General features: G+C 45.0%; 1 protein-coding gene across 1 annotated transcript; it reads right to left on the bottom strand.

Moving 5' to 3' along the window:
- Nucleotides 1–1,229: 1,229 nt before the first annotated feature.
- Nucleotides 1,230–7,349, bottom strand: LOC120499875 (matrix Gla protein). The gene is made up of 5 exons (XM_039704127.1): nt 7,282–7,349; nt 4,529–4,677; nt 3,696–3,731; nt 2,447–2,522; nt 1,230–1,607 (listed from the first exon to the last, which is right to left on the bottom strand). Exons 2-5 carry the CDS (start codon nt 4,587–4,589, stop codon nt 1,466–1,468), a joined length of 315 nt encoding a protein of 104 aa, XP_039560061.1. The 5' UTR covers nt 4,590–4,677; nt 7,282–7,349; the 3' UTR covers nt 1,230–1,465.
- Between the last annotated feature and the right edge of the window lie 14,162 nt (nt 7,350–21,511).

Raw genomic sequence — 21,511 nt, 5'->3', positions numbered from 1 at the left:
TAGAGGGCAAGTGTGTGTGGAAATACCTAATCTGTACAGGGTTTTATTCCCTTAAAATTATTTCTCTATCACTTTTTCCTCTGGACAAAACTTTAGCAACTGCCAGGGTGGAGTTTCCTATCAGAAGTGTTTTCAATAAATAAATCACATTTCTTTCCCAAATTCCGTTTCAGAGCTGGCAGACTTTGAAGCATGTTTTGCAAGGAGATGCATGTTTCTAAAGGGCCAGGTAGATTTGGCTCCAGACTTAATTTCACAGATTAGTCAACAATGTAATATTTTATACATCATGGACTTTGATTGCATGCCATGAATCTTTTTCCAACTTCCATAATTTGCAGGTGCCTGTGTAAGCCTGGAGATGTGAATGCTGAAACCATCTGTGTTGAGCTGAGATGGATGTTATGTCTCCTACACAAATCACACCAAGGTTTGTCCCAGCTGCTGTGGCTGCTGTCAAGCCCAGAGCAGCATGGAATTCTTGGACATGTCAGCACTGGTGCCTTTTGGCCTGGGGACAGGCCCTGATGATGGTGAGCAGAATGCAACCATACTCACTCCTCAGGGGTCCAGGAGGGGCTCAGTGCACAGGGTCAAGCCACATCTTGATTTCAAATGATTTGTGAATAGTACAATAAAATTGTTCTATGTGAACAAAGTTGGGCCTGACCACAAACACTGGATTTCTTTTTTTATTTATTTACCACCAGGAGCCCCTCTCCAGCTTTGATTTCTGCAGCTTTCAAGTGCTACCAGAGTAGTTTCAAGTGGAAGGCTTTTGAAAGGGGATTGCAAAAAGAAATACAAGTGGACCACACACTCCTTTCTAAAAGAGCACCTAACATCAGGACCTGATGGTAACTGGATTAACAAGAGGCAGCTTACAGGCTTTTTCAGTCATCAACTCTCCGCCTAACTTTGTTTTAAGATTAAATAGTGCCTTCTGGATTTTTTTTTCCCCAACTGAAGAAAGATTTGATTTTCAAAAAGTGCATCTGCATTCTGAACACCCCACTGGTTTTAGATTAAGACTGGTAGCTGAAACTGTCCAGTGACCTCTGAAAGAAGCTACTTGTAGAACTGGAACAAGAATATTATAGGCTCTTCCAAAGCCATATTCTTGCAAGGTTTTTCCCCTTAATCTGCAACAGAATGTATGACACACAAATTCAGTTCCTTCATGGAGAATTGCATACCCCCCTTCCAAAATACTGTGAGTCATGAGAAGATAGTATCAAACCAGCAATTTATTTCATAGTAAACACCCACATCCTGAACTCTCAGTGATCTCTGCTACATCAGCTCAGCGCTAATTAACACAGTGTAGGAATCCATGGCTACATGGGAGAGAAGCAGCAGGCAGGATAACATACAGGGATACAAGCAACTGAGTATGTTTCAGAGCCATTGCAATTTTGGGGAGATACCCTGGACTCCAGGCCCCAGGGTGGGGACAGATCATCTTTTACTTAGTCCTCCTCCTCCCCCCAAAATAGTGCTTGTAAGCAGCAGGGTAGCCGTGGCGAAAGGCGTACATTTCACAAGGGTAGTAGTCCTCGCAGAGCTCCCTCTGATGCTCGTAGTGCGCCTTACTGCGCTCCCTGACCCTGTCAAGGCAGGAGGGAAGAGGGGTAAGTGCTGTCATCTTAAATATCTCTCTACAACCCCTTCCTGTCCTGAAACTCCCCACTTGGATTAAGGATCCACCATCAGAGTCCATCATCCAGCTACAGAGGTCTTAGCACGCCAGCTTCTGTGTTTACCACACCCAGGGACTACAGCAGGAGTGTTTTGCCTCCTCAAGCAACCTTTTATTTAGGGGCTAAGTAAGGTGATGGGGAGAGGGGAATGGCTCCTGCCTCAAGTTGAGGAAGGGTCCTCCCTTTGCAGCCTTGCCCAGCCTGCCCTCTTCTGCTCTTTGGTAAACATATACATAGAAAAAAGACCTGAAATATTCTGCAAAGGGGTCAGCTGGTACTGAGGAGAAGGTTTGCCTTATGCCTCACTGAGAGATGATTTCTGTGCTTCAGTCTTTATTTTCACAAGCCTTGAATAAGGCATGAAATTGGTTATATCTGTATTTTATAAATGAGGCCCTCAGATGGCCCTTTGATTTAGAAAAGATCATGCAAGCTCTGCATGAGATCTGAGGACTAAAAAAAGATCTCAAACTGAGCTTTCTTTCGGACCATCCCACATTCATTCTCTCTCCTGTTGGTTCTTCCTTCAGAAAAATTCATCAGTCTTCTCAGCATCAAAGGACCTGCTCTCTGTTATCTGAATTCTTACTTTCCCTGGGTTTGGGGACTTAAATGGTACCTCACATTAAAAGAGGGACTGAGGCTTTTCACAAGTCACCATGGCTGCCACCCCTGCTAACAGCTTGTCTTGGCAAGGAGGAACCTCTTCCCACTTCCCAGCTCAGCATCCTGAGGCTGTGACATACCTCTCCTGAGTGATGGCTCTCAGTCTGCTGTCAGCCTGTATGAAGTCATTGGCCCTTCGCCTGTTGAGGAAGGGATCTGAAAAGGCAAGGGGTTATTCAGACTGCCACTTTGTCAACGCCAGATTTCAACAAAAGCTGGCTTCCTCCTTTATAACAACCTCCTTGTCTGCCCTCTTTTAATTGTGTACAATTAAATCCAGGACCTTTTAATATTCCCTCCTGTCCCCTGGCTGGTTCATGTGTAGGCTCTCTCAGTTTCTAGTGCAGCCTGTAGAGAAGTGCCCATGCTGCTCTTGTTCTGCTCTTATTCAAATCACCCAGAGGAATGGTACTGTGATTTGGCTGCCACAGCCCCTCTGACTGAGTGGAGCTTGGCCCAGAAGAGGTAGGCACCAAGCTGCACAGACCATGGGACATCTGAGCACTCTCTGAAGAACTACAAGAACTGTGAAATTGTGCACAGGAGGGGCCTGAGTAAATCTCTCTGCCTCCAAGGTTAGGCAGTCATTGAGAAGTTTGTGTGGCAGTTTTGGACTGAGGGGCCTGAAAGTCCTTTCTGACTTTTTTGAGAAAAATCCCAGTCCTGTTGCAGAGTTCAGGAGTCTGTGGATGTCATTGGGCTTCCACATGTGCCGTTGTGTTGCTGACTACCTGCTTTGTGAAATCCTTCTTCCAGATGTCCTAATGTCCTAATTTCTTTTTCATTTCAATTCACCTGTTCTCCAACTTCTCCAGGATATTTCTTGCTCCAAAGTGATACTCTTCACCCTTTTCATGCTTTTCTTGTGACACTCTCCCTCTTCCAGCCAAAGGATCCCTCCTATTCACACCTGCCTACTTCCAAGGTGCTTAGAGTAAGCTTCTCCTTGTATTGGGGAAGAATAAATTCTGTACGTGGCTTCTACAGTGGCTCTTTCCATGCTCATCCCAGAGCTTTTTGAGCAATGCCCTTTTTTAGTGTCAGTTAACCTGATTTTGGTACACAGAGGCCTGAGCTCTGTTCCCACATTCTGCTTTCCAATTCTCATTATATTCTATGCAAAATAGGGGTATGAGCTTGTGCCAAAACACGTGAAGTCTTCCTTGAACTCTCTCCCTTTTCATTCTGAAACTCTATCACTCAGTAAATTCAATTTCCCTGGGCTCAGGTGTTCTACCTATTTTATCCCTCATAGGAGTATGAGTAAATTATATTGGACATGTTTGTAGCACTCTTCAAATTCAATAACATAGTAAAGCAGTCTCTTACTGAGATACTCATGGGACTCCATGCTCTCATGGGACTCTGTAGAAAGAAAGAATGAAACATGTATTATGACACTGTATTGGTGGGATTCAGTATTTCATATACCACAGATCAATAGAAAACACACAGAAATCAGAGAAGCCAGGTTTTAAGGCACATGTTTAAAAGGACAAGAAAGGGATCACTGGTGTGACCTAGAATTTATCTGAGGAGTTTAAAGTGCTCAGGAGTTTAATACAGAGCTACCTGGTGATTTAGTCAGTGCTTCCAGACTCACAGCTGGTCATCCAGCCTGATTGTCCAGCATAGCTCCTCACCTTCTGCTCCTGACACTACAGTGATAGGATACCAATTGCCTTCAAAGCTTGCATGTGTTCTTAGAGAATGGATTAGCACAATGAAACGCTCTTCTTGCATAAAGCACCATCTTGCACAAAGCAGCATCTTCATTCCACCAATATGGAACTGTGTGCCTCACCAGGAAAAGGGGATGATATTACAAAAGGATAAAGAGAAATCTTCCAATGAGCAAGGAATAATTAAGAATTAGCACTCTTATCACAGCTCAGACAACAAAGGGACAAAAAGAGGAACAGTCTGTGAGGTGAGCTGGAACAGAGAGGAAGGGCTTGAAGCATCCTGGACCATGAATTCCAATGGCTGGAGATAACAGCACTGGATCAGGGCTAGGAGGATCAGACACAAGGCAGGAAAGCAGGCAAGAGATCAAGTTAAGGGCAAAGAAGACACAAAATTAAATGAGAAACATCTGAACAGACCCATAAATGTCTGCAGGTTTGGAGTTTTCATTGTACCCCATAATAAAGGTCACCTACCATAGGAAGTGGCAGCCACCACCAAGACAGCCAGGAGTGTAAGGACGACGAGAGTGCGCATTGTGCCAGTGCAGGGACGAATCTGTCACTCTGTCTTTCTCACTGGTTTTGCTCTGTTCTCACTGAGGCAGCTGAAGATCCTGGGCTGACTGCAAAATTAGCAGTGGAATGTTTATTATGAAAACAGAGCTAGAAGGGAGCCCGTGAAAGAGCCCGGGCAAGGTGACAGCTAGCTGGTACACACTCTTCTTGGAGCTATTACAAAACATCCTCTATTAGCAGACTGGATTAGGTTTTGGGAAGGAAGGGGCATGCCCCCTTCCTCTCATAGCTCAGGGCTGGGGGACATGATCCAGAGGCAAACATGTCACTAGCACTCCACACTCAGAAAGGCTGGCCTAGGTGAGTGGAAGGAATTTCACAGGCTGCCAGGGCCCCAAAGGCAGAGGTGTGTGTTGATCCCAAATATAAATGTTTGTTTTTCTGATTTTTCCTCTGATCTGCTCTCTTTGCCCTCACCAGCCCAACTCTTCTGTCAGCTTTACCGATGGAGACAGGGAGCATGAGGCTTCAAACATCCCAGTCCCACTCAGTCCCCCTCTCTCCAGCTGCCCTCTGCTGCAATGCCAGCTTGCCAGCTAGCAGAGGAGGAATATAACCCTGCTGCCCCTTTTCATCTCCTACTTTATTGCCTTGGGGGTGACAAGAAGCAACCTGAAAGAATCCCTCTGCTGGTGTGCTCATGATTTTTGCATTGAGATGACAGCAGCACCCAGAACTCTGTCTCTGAAGGCTCTCACTGTGGTGCTGACCCCAGACTCCTCCTGCAGCCCAAAGGACATCATCTTAGTGGAGGCAGAGGCAAACGTTTCCTTCCCTGGTCTAGCACTAGCAGTCCTTGCCTCATGGGCACCAAAGGCATCTGCCAACATAAGGCTTTTCATCTGGGATGAATCTTCAAGGCCAGCAGTCTCAGGGAGAATTACCTTGCCATTAACACCTAAAAGAGTTTGACTGGATCTGATACCAGGGGCAGCAGAGATGGACAAAACATGGGGCATTCCACTCTCCTGCTCTTGGAACAGTAGGAAGCAGTGAAAGAGAAAAGGAGTTACAGAAATGGCTATCCCTGCTGAGTGAAAAGGAAAGACTTTGCTAGAGGCAAGGTAGGGAGGGGGGTGGGCACCCACTGCCTGCCAGCCCTCCCCCAGAGGCAGTGATGGAGCTGGGACCCCCACACTGCCTGGGGATGAACCCAGGAAGCCACTGGAACCATTCTGATGTCTCATCCAAGCTGTGACTACTGCCTACTACTGTCTACGTGTATATGCAGGAATCAGGATTTCTCACTGACAGGATGCAAAGTGGATGCACTCTGGCTGCAGGCCATTTTCCCCAAACCACTGTGCTGTTGTCACTGCTGCCACCTTCAGAGGCCAATCCGTGAAGCCGCACTGAAGGTAACACAGCCAAGAACTACAGGGACATTTAGCCAGAGCCCAACACTTAATCAGTGAGGAGTGAATTCCATTGGAAAAATATTTCTCTGGGCTTTGCAATTTACTCTTTCAATGTCAAACTCATGACCCTTACCTGAAGCCTCCTGTTTCAGGAAAAAAAACTGACCAGGGACTTCAGACCAAAAATAAAGAATTGCTCTTCATCCACGTTATCCCACCCCATGAGGAGAGCAGCTCAGTCCTGCACCATCAAGGCCCCCCACTACACATCCACTTCTTGCCTGTTCACAGCTTAGCCTGAAATGAGGAGGAAAACTTGGGAAAAAAAGCCATAAGTTTGCTATAGACACAAGGTCAAAGGGGAACTGAGACTTTGCTGGTGCCGCTCTGTGCCCTGCCACTCCAGTCTCTTTCAGGAAATTCTCTGCTCTGGGATCCTTTTCATTTCTTAGAACTTAGAAAATTTTGACTTATTGTTGAATGTGGATTTTATAGGTTTCCTAAATGTCTTGTACAGTAGCTGGTAAGAAAGAAAAACACAAGGGAGAGGTTGGAGGACAGACCCCAGTGGGATAGCAGTGGGGCACAGAGAGGAAGATGCTGGGTGTACTTTGGAAAGAAAGTGATGCTGCCCAGTGGGAAACTCCAACACACTTTTGAGCCAAACCCTCTTTATTTGTCTTCACTCAGAGCAGAGCTTCCTGCTCCCTAGGAGACTCTGCTCCCATTTCAGAGGACTCTGATCCCAGAATGCCTGGAGCATACTCTGCCATCAACCACAGGAGAACAGCCACAAACACCACTTTAACCCAAATGTTTCATTTGTTACCACAGAAGCAATACATTTTTCAAGGGATGAGTGAACGTGCCAGCTACACAGCCCTATTCCAACAAATCTCCTTCGGGGAATTCTTCCTTCGCAAAAATACTCCTTTCTCTTCCCCCTGCACTCCATACTTTCCCAGCACACATCTCCTCCACTCAACAGCAGTGGGCTGCCCTGGGGTAACACCCCATGCCGCACAGTGAGCCCAGTCCCTCTGCTTTCTTTCAGCATCCACTGGTTAGAAATACAGAAAGGAGCTAAAAGCACATGCCAGGGAAATCTCTGTAGACTCCAAATAAAGGAGGAATCAGAAAAGCAGCCCTGATGTGTCTGCTGCTGGAGTGGAAAATCACAACACTACACACGCTGTAGCAAACACTCCTAACATTTTACAGCGGTGAAGCACCAGCGAGGCATTGATAATAAGCAGCTGTCCAGGAAAAGCAAGGCAGTCCCTGAATACTCACTAAGCTGTTGCTTCCCTGCCAGTCTGCAGCTCTTGTCTCAGGGGGCAGCTCTCCTGGCGTCTTGGACCCTGGACCGAAGAAGAGGGACCTTTTATTCATTAGCATCGATCGGTGACTCCTCCCCTCTCCCACTCTTGATCCACCCCCAAGCTACCATCAGAACCACCTTCTGCCCACAGCCAGAAACATCAAAGAGCTGAGCCAAAAGGGAGAGAGCCAGAGCACACACCAGCGGCTAGAGGGGACACAGCCGCATCCAGGTTGCCTTTCTGTGCCTGGGAGCAGTGAGTGGACAGAGATATGAGAACAAGCTCCAGTCTCCTTCTTTGTTTCAGTAACCCCCCCACCTTTTACCCCCTCCTTTTCTGGCTGTGCTCTATCTCAAACTGCAGTGCTAGCCAGGGCACCTGTTCTTCCACAGGCACAGTAGGCCAGGAGCCTTCTCCCGTCTCATTTCATGCTGCTTTTACAACTGATCCCCCTCTGAATGGCAGGCTGAAAACTCACATAGCAAAGGTGTCAGCTCCGAAACCCCCAAAAGTGACACAGCTACCACAAACCCAAACCCCTGAGGTGCTCACATGGTCCTCACAGCAGTGCTGGGCAGCCCAGGACATGTGACTGCTGGACTGGGCTTTGGGCTTCTGGCCCAAAATGAGAATGATAGCATGTCTGTGGAGATAAAGAACCACTGTTTGGACAGAGAACAGTGAGCAGCTCCTGTCCAAGGGTTTTATCTTTAGCTCCTACAGTGCTCTATGAGTTTGGGGATGGTTCAGACTTCACTGTGGCAAGGAGGTACCACGTTACTTGTGTCCTTGTGCAGGCAGCTGTTGGTCCTCAGAGCCTGAGAACAGCAAGCTTGAACTGTCCTCAAGGCAAAGGGAACATGAACAGGAACCACCTTTGAAAAGTAGTGCAAACAGGAGGGCATTTCTTGACCTTGTCTACCACCCTTCGGGGTCATCTAAGTTTCAACCCTATGACATGCTGAACCCTGACAGAAATCAGGACTCAGAAGATCTGGTCACCCTCATCTGCCTAGATACTGGTAAATCACTGGCCCTAGTGCCATCAGGCAAACTGATAGTGAAGTAGAAGAAAATGGCCATTAAAACCAAAATGGCAAGATAGGAGGGAACCAGACAAATGGGGAAAAAGCTTAAGCAGTGGAAAGGAGAAATTATGAGAAATTGCCAATTGAATCTCTCTTGGGACTAGATTTACTTTACTTCTCTTAATGATGGGGATTAAGATGAATACTTGTTGAGGAATTTTGTCAACAACACAAAGCAAGAAGGCAGCAGTGAAAAGGAAGTCTGAGAGCTCCTACAGGATGAAAAGCATGACCTTTAAATCTTCATTAACAGGAACAGAATAATATGCAATAGGGCAAGGGCAAGGTCTGCCATCAGGATTAGCAGTAGGAATCCTGTTGTAAATTAAAAGCTCATAAGCTAGAAATAAATGGGGAACAAAAAGAAGAATTATGAACCAACAATCATAAAGGCAAGGACAGAGCACTGATTCTGAGATGTCTGCTCAGATTGTGGCAGCAGACATGGGCATCTGTCGGTGCCTCTGGATAAGTTACCAGGGAGATCTCAGCAGGATTGCTCTGCATGGCCCAGGACACCCCCTTCATGGGATGATTCTGGTGGGCAGTGCTATAGATGAAGGCTAAAATATGATTTACACTCACACCCAAAATGACAGACCTTTTCACCACAGCCTGTGGGAGTTGCTGAACCCCTCCATCCCTGCATTGACCTCAAGGCTTTTCCAGCAGGACAATGGACTAGCAGCCAGGTTTTGTTTCCAGCACCCGCCAGGGGCTGTGTCACAGTCCACAGCTCTCATGATTAGGAGAAGTCCTATTTCCAGCCTCTGTCTTTAAAGCCATGATCCACATCGATGTGTCCCTCACTGAGTGCCCAGCTCATGCTAGAAAGGCTTCAGCAGAGTTGCTGAGCACTCCAGTAAGGGAACAAACCCTGTCAGCTCTGCAACAGAGCAGGGTTTCCAAACCCAGGTTACCCAGAGTATCTAGTAACTGGAATTATCAGTCTGGACAGTCCTTTCCAAATTTGCTTCTGTGTTTCAGGATGTAAGTTAGTCAGCCACCACATGGTCTATGGCTTACGAAGAGATTTCTCAACCTGATAAACAAGTGCTTCTTAGAACAACTAGTTCTACAGCACATGAGAAAACAAGACTTTATTTTTACTTTTCCATTTAGTCCTAAGTAATACCTAGGAACTGGTCCAAGAAGCAAGAATAATTGAGCCACTAAGTAAGAGTGTTTGACTATCCACAATATAATTAAAGTCAACAACCTCATGGAATAAATCGTGCTGAAAACTAGCATACTGACACTAAGCTTTAGAAAGGGAGATGTTTTTTAAACACAGAAGCTAGTCAAAAGACTATGAAATAAAAATAAACAGAACACATTTCAGATATTTAAAGAACTTGATATACATATCTGAATGTATGTTAGCTCTGGCAGCAAACTCACTCAGCTACTCAAAATTAAAAACTAGTTCAAAATCTAGTTAAACCTGGGAAAAAAACATTTCAAAACTAGATTAAAAATTACTAAAGATTAAAAGAATGGGGGAGCACATAAACAGGAAAATCTAGTTTCATATCAATCAAACAATTTTTTTTCAAAATAACTGCAATGACTAATTTCCACTTCCATGATGGAATGGGGAAAAAAGAGTAATTTCATAACAAGTAAGTGATGGAGGTTTTTTATTCAAAAATATTTAAACACAAATCTTTGAATTCTGTCTTGGCCTTTCCCCTGTGGAAAATTTTGCCCCCAGCATTACAACTTTCTGCAAAAAAAAGTTTCCAGTGTGAAAATACATGTTGGTTCTAACAATGTGATCTATGTGTAGTCTTAGGACTGTTGTAAAAACCACTGTCTGAAGCTCTTCTGTGGGTGGGAAGGTTCCCACACCATCTTACAATTCTTTTCTTTCATGCTTCCTCCAACATTTTGGGTAGTTTAGAAGCTTTCCTGTCCATCTTACGTAATAGCTGCCAGTAACTTTCTCCTGCCCATGGATGTGGAGTACACCTGCATGTCCAGCCTGAAGGATGTCACTCTGGCTCTGGGACAAATGGTTGCTCAGTATCCCAGGGCTAAGGACCAGGACTGAAAATAAACACCATTTAAAGGCCCAGATCCTTCTTCCCTGGACAAATTCAGAGGCTAAGAGGATAATGTTTCTTCCACTTGCTCTGACTTACAGAATTCAGGCCTGTCCCCACATTAATCATGACCATAAGGAGAGGTTTATAGTTGGTGAGCTGTGGGGGTTGGTTGGTTGCTTGGTTGGTTGGTTGGTTGGTAAACTGGGGAGGCTTTTAACACTGCATTATGTTAGTGGTGGCAAAATAAAATTTCATTTACTCTGCTGAAATTCAGAGATTAGTGTCCAGACACAACCTCTATGCAGCTGTGATCCTCAAAGTTACTCCCTGTAATCCATCAAGCTTCAAAACAAAGCCCAGTGTCCTAGAAAAATCTCAGTCTGGCTATGAATACAGGAGCATTTGGAGTCAGCAGTACAGCCTAATGGGAGCTCACTGCTCTCCAGTTCTGCTTGTTGGAAAAAAAGTGAGCTTGGCTCAAGCCTTCAAGTCCAAAGCTCAGCACACTCCGTGGGATATCACTGAGTTACCTCAAAGACTGACTATCTCTCTTTGGCCAGGACTTGCCAGAACAGCTGTGTTTGGCTGGTAATAGGAAGTTCATGAGCAGAGAAGACTAAAATTTCACAGAAGGCAGACCAAGGTTATTCAGTTCACTGAATAAAGCAACCAAAACATTTCAGGGCTAAGAGCTAACTCTGTTGCTTCCTTTGGCTTCACCCCCACCCACCCACACATGTCCACATGCACTGATCAGCATATTTCTCTTTCAATCCGGGAAAGAAGGAAGAGACAGATTAATATTAATATTATTTGGATGTTGAAAAAATTGGCAGAGGCTCTTGCATAGATATTAAATAACCCATAGAAGAAACTTGCATTTCTTGTACTTCAAGAATCCTATGAAAAACAGGCAAGCAAAATGTTCAAACTTTGTCTGTATAAACAGAGCATGCTTCTGGGTTGCACTCTTATGGGAAAAGGGAACAGAAATCTCTCTTCTTTTTCCACACCCATCCCCCTTGCTTCACCACATGAACACAAAAATGTCCTGACCTGATTCATTCTTTGGGATCAGATGAGATTTACCCGCCTTATTTCCTGTACAGACATGGGAAGAGATAAGAGAACAGCTGTGGTTTCACTCTTCTCATCCATCTGGTAAATAAAAAAATAATAATGCTTCTCTCTTTTTTTTTCTTTTTAACAACATACTTAGGATAGCATCTTAGATCCCAAATCTGCCAGCCCTTGTGAAGCCAAGATTGCATTGAAACATTTATGTTCTGTCTGTCTTGAATGCAAGAGACCACTGAAGTATTTACAAGCATCCCTGTAGTATTATATCCATTTCTTTGTTCTATCTCAGTTCAGTATCTAAAGGATCATAAATGTTGTCTTTAGCAACAACTTGCAAATAAGCAAATAACTTTTTATGTGGCACATCAAGCCCCTGGTCTTGGCCTCTTGTTAATATCAGATAGAGTACAAAGGAATGCTAGGGAGTGGAGGGAAATACACAGTACACAGCTAATTGTGAAATGCTGTTTGTGGCAAGAAGAAAGGCATTCTTATTTATTGAAGCATGAAATCTGATTACTCTTATCTTCTTGTGCATAACTACAAATTATGATAATGTTCCTAATATCACATGATAGTCAAATAATTTGACTTGATGACCTTCCTTAATATTAATTTCATACTGTTTATATGCTTTTCGGATACATATTTATTTTATTTGCATTAAACTTGGCAACTGATTATTTTTATTAAGAAATGTTGTGTTCATATAAAGCAGGAAAGAAATTTAAAAGGAGAAGGAAAGATAAATTCAAGAATTTAAGAAATGTTTGGACAATGTTCTCAGGCTTAGGGTGTGATTCCTGGGGTTTTCTGCTCAGGGCCATGAGTTGGACTCAATGATCCTGATGGGTCCCTTCTGACTCAGTATATTCAATGATTTTGTGATAAATCAGATCTTTTAGATTAGTTTTTCCTTCTTCCTAAAATGGCACTGGACTCCAAAACCCACCATTCTGTGAGAGGTGTCTTTGTCATTAGTGGTCACAATTCTCTTCAAATTATAAAAGAAACAATAAAATAATAGAAATGGAGAACGAAAAAGAGGTCTGGGCACGAAAGCACTGGGAAGAAAGGCATAAGAAGGGCTACAAGAACAGACCATAGTGATGGAAGCTGGATTAGCAGATCATTAAAATCCCAGCATATTGACACAGATCCTCTGGATATCCAGACTGGGGGGAAAAAATATATCACAGTTTAAAACCAGATAAGCCCTAAAACAAGAGGAAGAGTACACCTAAGACTTAATAAAAGAAAAAAAAAATAGATGTCTGGAGATGATGGTGCTTGGATGAAGAACAAGATTGAGTTCTAAGATACCTAGATGAGGAGACAAAGGAGGATGAGTTCTAATGATACTCAGAGGTGGGAAAGGATGGAGGAAAAATAGACAACAGTTACTGCCAGCTCCTGCAGGATGCAAAAGATGCATCTAAAATGAGCATATGGTGGCCAAACTAAGAGAAATACCAGAGACTTAATGAGAACTCCAGAGCCCATGAATTAAATCTTCTATGTGATTGCAAGAAAATGGAATAGTATGAACAAATGCTTTCTGTTGCCTATGAATGTGTGGTTATGAGGGTGTTAGTCTGAGTGAGTAAAATCAGCGTGGTTTGAGATAAAATAACCTTTGCTTTCTATAGTGTCTTGCATTGCCCTCTGTTACTTCAATATTGCAGCAATAATCACTACAAAATGAAGTATCAGAAGGCAGTATAAAGACCTCTTATGATGTCCTCTGTATGGAAAACTCTTTATCCAAACCCATCTCAAGTGGTTCTGAAGTTTTGGATGTCATCTGCTTGGTAATAAGTTTCTTTCAGAGCTCTTTCCATTTTGTCTCATGATCCTTTTAGCCAGGCACTGGGAGGAAAATCAGGATGGGTGTACAAGAAAAAGAGCAAGACTCCAGTGCTGCAGGCATGAGGCAACAGTTTTGGATTCAACATTCCCCCTCATTTGCTCAGAAAAAGCTGACTAGGGTCTCTTCTGCTGAAATTATCTCTCCTTTTTTGTCTCCCTACGTGATAAGGGATGTAATTTTAAGATTCAATACAGATGTCAAAAATCACATAAGAGCACACATATGACTTACAACACGTATCAGTCATAGAAGTTGCATTCTACTATTTTCCACAGCAGAATCATCCTTTAAAGACTTTTACCAACAAAGACACTTTTGTCCTTGCTGGTCTTTAACCAATGTTTTCTTCCCTTCTGTTCCAGTAATAGAATCTGCTTACAATACTTCCTGGCACCAACTAGATTGTATTATTTGGGATTTCTTTTCACTGTCTCCCACCTACAGCCATGGCTTCAGTGGAAAATATTACTGTACATTTATCAGGAAAATACACTCCATGAGTCACATATTGGGTACACAAGTGGTTACAAACTTGCTGGCTAGCTAAGCCTAAGATTAGTGACAATGATGTTTACTACCTTACATTTTCATACAGCAGACACTGAATGAGAATCTCTGCTGTGCATATATTATATACCAAGCATCTGTACACATCTGTAGAACACACCTTCCCCCGTGTTACTTGGCCAAGCATCTGTCTGTCACTTCATCTCTCTGGGGCAGGTGATTGTCTTTCTTGATGATCATTTCACTAGTGAACTGGAGGAGGAACCAACAAACCTACTGGACGATCCATTAAATAAAATAGCAACACCACACAGTAAAGAAGACATACTCACCATCTCCTAACAAGACCCTGGTCTGTTTTGAGGCCTGAGTGAATAACTGCAATGAGCAGTAAGGACTGCAGTCAGGTCAGTCATTTCATTAGAGCTGCCCAGGGATCTCATTAGGATTAAGCTCCTGTTTGTGCCAAGCTGCAGGAGGGACAGATGTGTGGCTATGTGCCTGTCCTCAGCCCTCCACAGGAGAAGAGGTCTGGCAGGAGCACCTCCCTCAGCCAAGGACCCTCTTATCACTGCCTGGCCTTCCCAAGCATGGGGCTTGGTGATGACAAATGATACACAGGCATCCCAAGTTCACTCCCTTTTCAGCCCCTGGAACTCTTCTGCATTGCCTGCTCTCTCTGTGCTATCACTCTGACAATGATCCGTTACTGCCCCAATCCTCCATTGTAGCCACTGGATCGCTAAATAGAAATCTCTGTCATTACCTTATCTGGGAAGATCTTGAGTAAGTGAGAACATGAGAAAATAGTTTATCACACTGAGTTTGCACTTCCTGAAAGGGACACCACCAGTAAAACAGCAGCAGGAGTGCTATGAGGAGCTCTGTACTGCCACTGAAGAGAGATCTGCAAGGCTGGCATGACAGCTGAGAGCTTGGCTTTAGCTCCTTCTCTCCTGCCTGACAGCAAGCACCTGAAATCTCAGATCAGGTTCTGCTTCCTCCATGTAAAACTCACACTGACTTAGCACAAAGTTTACCTTAACTGCTCTTGAGAAAAATACTCCTTATGTCTTTCTGCTGAAGCTTTCTCTTGCCTGTCCCTTCCTGCCTGGGGCTCGCCTTCATTCTGCCAAATTGTGTGAGCTCCCTGAAAAGCTACTGGGCTCCAGGAACATGCCTTGTCCTTTTACTTAGTGGGAGCTTTTGCTGCTTTTGTCAGTGATCTGGGGAATGGGCTCCCTGGGATTTCTCTAAGTGGGTGGTGGAGCTTGGGGAGAAGCAGAGGAGGATGGTGCTTGTCCAGAAACAGAGTCCCCTCCCACACATGTTGCCCATCTGTGACATCTCTGTCTGTCACAGAGAAATTCACAGAGACAGATTTAATATATCAAACATAAACAAAGCAGCGCCAAGTCTTTGGCTGATTGTCATGGCTAGAAATAGAAGCCAACTACTTCAGGAGCCATGGGTTTGCATGCTTGATGGATTCCCAGCATAAGGACAAACATTCAGATAAACCACCCAGCTCCAACTGAAGTAAACAATCCTGCATGAATTTTCAAGAAGGTGGCCCTGAAGTGAGTCAGAGAACATCGGTACCATTGAAGGCAGTGGGCAAGGAGCATCTCCCAGGCAGCTCTTCCTGGGGCACTTGAGGGTCCCAGCAAGGATGTGAGGGCATGTTATGAGCAAGACTACAGTGCCCCTGACATGAAAGAGCTAATCATGCAGTTCTGGGACTTTCCACTATTGCCCAACACACAGTCTCACAAAACCAGTAGCACCATAGTACCTTAGAGACCACTGCCGGAATAGCCAAAGAAAGAATTCCACCCTATTTGTAAAATGCTGGTAAAGCAATTTATTGAGTTTGAAATGTTCTGGATGCAGTTATCTTTATTGTTAAAAGAAGAAGAGTTTTATTGTCCTAAATCACAATGTCAGACTTACCAAGAAGGAGTCCACTGAAATACCACTCTCAGGACTCAGAGGCCAAACAGAAACCTTTGAACAGAGCCCCAGGCAAAGTGCTAATCCATTTGCTTGTGTTGCTTAAGTCTTTCTTCATCACCACTCTGACAGAGGGTACCTGGTGAGTTCTCTCTGTTCTTCTTTTGCATAGGATATTTGTTATTTTTAAAAGAGAGTGCCTGGGGCACAAGTGATAAGGCAGGCACTTCTCCCTGGGAGCAGCAGTGTTATGCTTGAGGCAGAGCTGCCTCTAGGGCAAGGGTATGGAGAAAAAGAGAAACAAAACCATACCAGGGTCAGAGGAGCTGTCACTCAGGCAGAGACAGGGAGCCAGCAGGGAAGAGGAGGGTGCAGTGAGAGCCAGCCCTGTCCTGGAGACTGAGAGGGAACCTGTGGAGTGCCTTGTACGCTGCAGTCTCCATGCTGCTTGCAGATAGCAAGGCAGAAAGAAGAGAAAGAAGAGACCCTGGTTTGGGATCCTGAGAACAACCTTAACAGGGTGATTCTCAGGACACCCTGCTTCTGCCTGCTGCTCTGTGGGAGCAGTGCATTTCTCCAGAGTGGTTTGTGTCTCTGTGGCAGTGAGCAACCCGGCCACAGCAGAGACACCAAAGATGTGCTGCTCCCATGCTGGAGACCTGCAAGATGGAAGCACCTGAAAGACCTGTTAAGCATGGCAGGATCCAGACTCCAGGATGACAGAACAGATCTGTGGAAAGAAGATTGATGAACATTTAAAGACTGTTGATCATTTGATATAACCATTACTACTTCAGTTATAGCATGAGAAACTGCCTTTCACTGTAACAATACCTTCCTTTCTGCTACTGTCTTGCCATGACTAAAATGTACCAAGCAAGGGTTCATTCACATTTTCTTCTCACCTGCAACCTGTACGTATTGATTATGCAAGTATGCCTTCTTAATATCTTTGTAATAAAATATTTTAAACACAATAATATTTAAATATTTGCTAATTATACAAAATAATATTGAAATATTGATAACACAAATATATGTGCTTAACATAATATTATACAACATAATATTTAATATCTGCTTAACATAATATTTTCTCTACTGCTAGTATCTCAACAGAGTAAAAAACCTGAAAACATTGCTACGAGATGGGGTCTGAAACCCAGGATGCCCAGGGACCCAAGAAAGCATGGCAACTGCTTGGAGAAAGCAATGCAGCAAGGAAGCCCATTCACCATCAGACCCCAAAAGAATAAAGAAGTTCATCCAGGAGGAAAGGTCTCACTGGCAAGGAGTGAGAGATGGAGGGAAAACAATGATCCGGATCTGTTCGGCTTCAGCTGTGCCAAACAAGCAACCAACCAAGACAGCCTTTTACTGATGGTGAAATACTGCCATTTCAGCTTAAGCAAATAGCCATTGGGAGTCACAGGGAGAGGGAAGGTGAAGAGAAAGTGTTGTGGCCATATGGCTTACATTCAGGAGGTCTGCATGCAGAAGATCTGGGCTCTGTCTCCAGCTCTGCCTCCAGGCTTCATCAACAGCCTGGGGTAAGTTACTGTCTGCCTTTTCTGTTTTTTAGCCAAAGAACAGAAAAATTTGGCCAAGGAAAATAAAGTCTTGATTGCAATGGGAAGTCATGATATATCCAGGATCAACACCCACATTGAATTCCAAGATGCCAAAGAATACTCTGAGCACAACAGATTTATGTTGAAAATATCACCTCTGTATTTTAAACTGAAATCTTTCGGGCACACAGCCCTCTCTTCTTCCTCTATCTCCCTCTCCTTTAGTGGAGAAGAAAATAGTTGAACATCTTTTCTTGAGGTGATTATTCTATTCCTTCCAGCAACTAACAGAGCAAGAAAACAGGAAAACTGCAAGTTCCCATCCTGCTCTTCCAACAGCTGATTAGAATACCTAAGGACTTGATATTTATCTGCAATTGCCCCCACAAACAAAGGAGCTGGAATTGGACTGCACCCATGCTATGTCTTCTGGCACCTGTGGAAGTAATGATGTGCTGAACTAAGCTGGACTGAGAAAGTTCCAGATAGCAATGCCTCATTTACTAGGTAAAAGGCAAGAAATAATGCTGGTGATGTAGACATACAGAACACATTACATGGGTGGCATAGAATTACACTAATCCTTAACAAGATGATGAGATGTTCTGGCCTAGGAAGAGAGGGCAGTGGAAGACACAAAGAATATATAATGCTCATAACACAGGGATAGGGAGAAACCTGGAGTGCTCACACAGCCCATGTGTTCAGGCTGGAGACTGGACGGGGCTGGCATTTCAACCTGTGTGTGGACACCATGTGGGGCTCTGCAGGAGCTGTTGTGATCCGTGGATATTCAATGGCTTGAGCCCTGGTGAGCATGTGGGGAGGAGGACACAGCGCTGTTTGCAGCTGTGATGCACAGGGCAGCTCTGCATAGCTGTCATCCCTGTGCAGGCAGGGATGCAGTTATCATGGGTCTTTCCTCTAACCTGGACAGAACTGCTGCTTTACACATCATGCAACTAGCCTGCCTGCCTGTATGGATTTGCAGGTACTTCAGCAGAGAAGGGGGAAATTCAAATGAGAGAACAAGTATGCTCTTATTCAATGTGCATCTTGTGGTTTTGCAGGTTTTTCCACTGAAAATATTCCTCTGAAGTTTCCTTAGTGACGAAGCCAAAATGGGTCAAAGAGGTATTTGATTCACAGCCTTAGAAAAAACACTTCTGTGTTCTCTTCTCCACCATTATCAGCTCTCTGTGGTATCCACCCAGCACCTTCCCTCACTGACCCTTACCCCTTGCTGCCCACATCACTCCTTGGGCAAGTCCTCTCCTCTCAAAACAGCCTTTGGCTCTTCCTTGCCCTCCTCTTTCATGGTCCTGCAAACCACTGTCCTAGCTGTATCCTTCAGACAATATTTCCTCCACCTGTGTCAACTGTCCCCATGTCTTTGCCATCCTGTGGGCTGCCATTTGTGGTACTGAGAGGAAGCCATCCTCTGTGGAGGTGATTAAGAGTGACTAAGTCCTGTCATCTGTCCACCAGCAAGAGAGAGTTTGTTTCTAATATTTCTGCCCAGATTTATTGGTTTAGCTTCCTTCCAAATGAACTCCCTTTGGTCCCTCAGCACAAGAGGCAGGGAGTTCCTGGAGCGAGTCCAGCAGAGGACAACAAAGATGCTGAAGGGACTGGAGCATCTCTCTTGTGAGGAAAGGCTGAGGGAGCAGGGCCTGTTCAGGCTCGAGAAGAGATGACTGAAAGTGGACCCCACCAATGTTTGTAATCTGGAAGGGGTGTGTCAAGAGGATGGATTCAGGCTCTTCTCAGTGGTGCCAAGCAACAGGACAAGATGCAATGGGAAGAAACTCATGCACAGGAAGTTTTATCTGAATATAAGGAAGAATTTATTTATGGTGTGGGTGACTGAGCACTGGAGAAGATTGCCCAGAGAGTCTGTGGAATCTCCCTCACTGGAGACATTCAAGAATCATCCAGGCACCGTCCTGTGCCATGTGCTCTGGGATGAACCTGCTGGAGCAGGGAGCTTGGACCAGATGACCCCACTGTGGTCCCTTCCACCAGACCATTCTGTGATTCTGTGAACAGAGGAGTCAGACAGCCATGCCCTCCATCCTTTTGTGATAAGGAGAACAATTGTTCCTACCATATGTCATTCTAAATCATCACTGTCTCCTCCCTATCCTGGAAACTCAGGCCCAGCTCAGTGCTGGACTTCTGTGCATGAGCTGGGATCTGGCTTAGGTGGCATAAAGTTCATCCTGTGACAGCTATTATGGGAAATTACTGAGAAATCTTAAAAAAAAAATTATTCAAAGCTGGCAGGATCCCTGGAAGAAAGGAAGAAGTTCAGTTCTGCCTTGCTGTGCTGGTAGTTGACCTCTGCATGCATAAGGCACCAGGGCTGCATGGCCTGGGAGATGTCTCTTCCCTTGTGCTGGCTGTCACAGGCCTCTCAGCACCTCCCAGCCACTGCCAAGAGCAGGAGCAATGCAGACAAGGCAGACTCACATGCAGTGCCTGCTGCTCTTCTTCAGGCTAGGTGCAAAGGTTCTTCAGTCCTTCTGCAGTCAGATCCTCTGCAGCCAGCAGGCCCCCACAGCCAGATCCACAACTCTGTGTGCAGTGGGACTGAAGTGACAAAGCTGAGGCACAGATTTTCATGTACAAAATCTTGGTTCAACCTGCAGCAGATGGGGGCTAGTTCACCTCTAAGCAGCACTTCATTGTTTAATGTCAAACACAACGGCTCAGGGGAATAAAATAAAAAAATGTTCGTCCTCTTGCTGAACCTCCAGGTCTCTGTAACATTCTGCTTCTGGAGATGTTCTCCTTTCTCACCAAAGATGGATATGAAATTGCATCTTACACAACACAACCCAATTCCCTGTTCCCTGGGGTAAAGACAGCAGCTCTGACACGCCTCTGCAGCCTCACTTTCCTGTTAGGAGAATTGAGCTTTCATCTTAGATATTATGAATGTCCTTTGAGTTTAGATGCTGCTGCAGAGCAGGGGTCCTCATACCACAGTATGTCTGCAATGCTGAGGTGAAAGGGAACCCCTTCATCCTGCCCTCTGTCAATTTGCACCTAGCACTTCCTCCGTTGGCAAAGCAAACCAGCCTTCCCAGACAGCTCAAAACATCTGGGCCACACACATCACAAGTTCAGGTCAGAGATGACATAATGGGGCACAATACCCAAAAATAAAACAAACAAGAGATTAACCCATGCACATGAGTCTGCCCCTGGTTTCTACCTCAAAAGCCCTATTGCAGTGGCCAAACCCACCAAAGCTGCACTGCAGAAGCCTTTGAGCACAGGGATTAAGGCAGACCCTCTTATTCCACTGCCACCACATCTGTGTGCAGCACCCGAGGGCTGTCTGTGCTGTCTAAGTCCTGAAAGTACTGCAGAACAGCTGGAGGAGGAGGAGGAGCACAAAGAGGCTTTTCCTGTGCCTTGCTTGCAGCTCCTGAATTTGTTGGTTAGATGCAGAGCTCTGTAAGGTGCAGGGGGAATTAAACTCCCCAGTGTACATAAGCTCCTGAAAAGTTATCCCTATAATTAGCTGTGTACACAGCGAGCACAGTCACTGGGGACACTGCTTTTCCTCTCAGGCTTGTTTGCAGAACCAGAGCTTCATTCATGTCCTATTTTGTTTCCCTGCAGCACCAAGAAAGAGTCACGTCGCTGTGCCCAATTTCTGCAGCTGGCCAAGACACAGACTTCAGGTACTCGTGCAGCAGGTCAGGGCCCCCACACTCTTTGATCTGGACCACAGACAGATGTGAATGGCACTGGGAGCACCTATAATGCTAACACTCCTCACAGATGCCTCCCCAGAAGACTTTCCCTCTCTACCATACTGCAGACAAAGGAATAAACTATTTGTAGGAAGGAGCAAGCTATTGCTGTAAAAAGGAGCAGTTTTCCAAGTGAGGGAAAGTGAGCAGGGCTCTTGGCAGGAGATACAGCCCTGCACATTCTAGGGCTGGCACAAAAGCAGGAGTTCAAAACCATCACACATCACTGACATGAGGATTCTGGAAGGCAGGTGTGAGCTTGCTCTGCCTGGGTTCTGGGCCAGTGGGAGGTGAGCCATCTCTTATCCTCAGAGCTG

The sequence above is a fragment of the Passer montanus genome, unplaced genomic scaffold (assembly GCF_014805655.1).
Source record: "Passer montanus isolate IOZ18808 unplaced genomic scaffold, ASM1480565v1 scaffold17, whole genome shotgun sequence".
NCBI classification, from domain to species: domain Eukaryota; kingdom Metazoa; phylum Chordata; class Aves; order Passeriformes; family Passeridae; genus Passer; species Passer montanus.
This window is presented reverse-complemented; position numbering and strand designations above follow the sequence as displayed.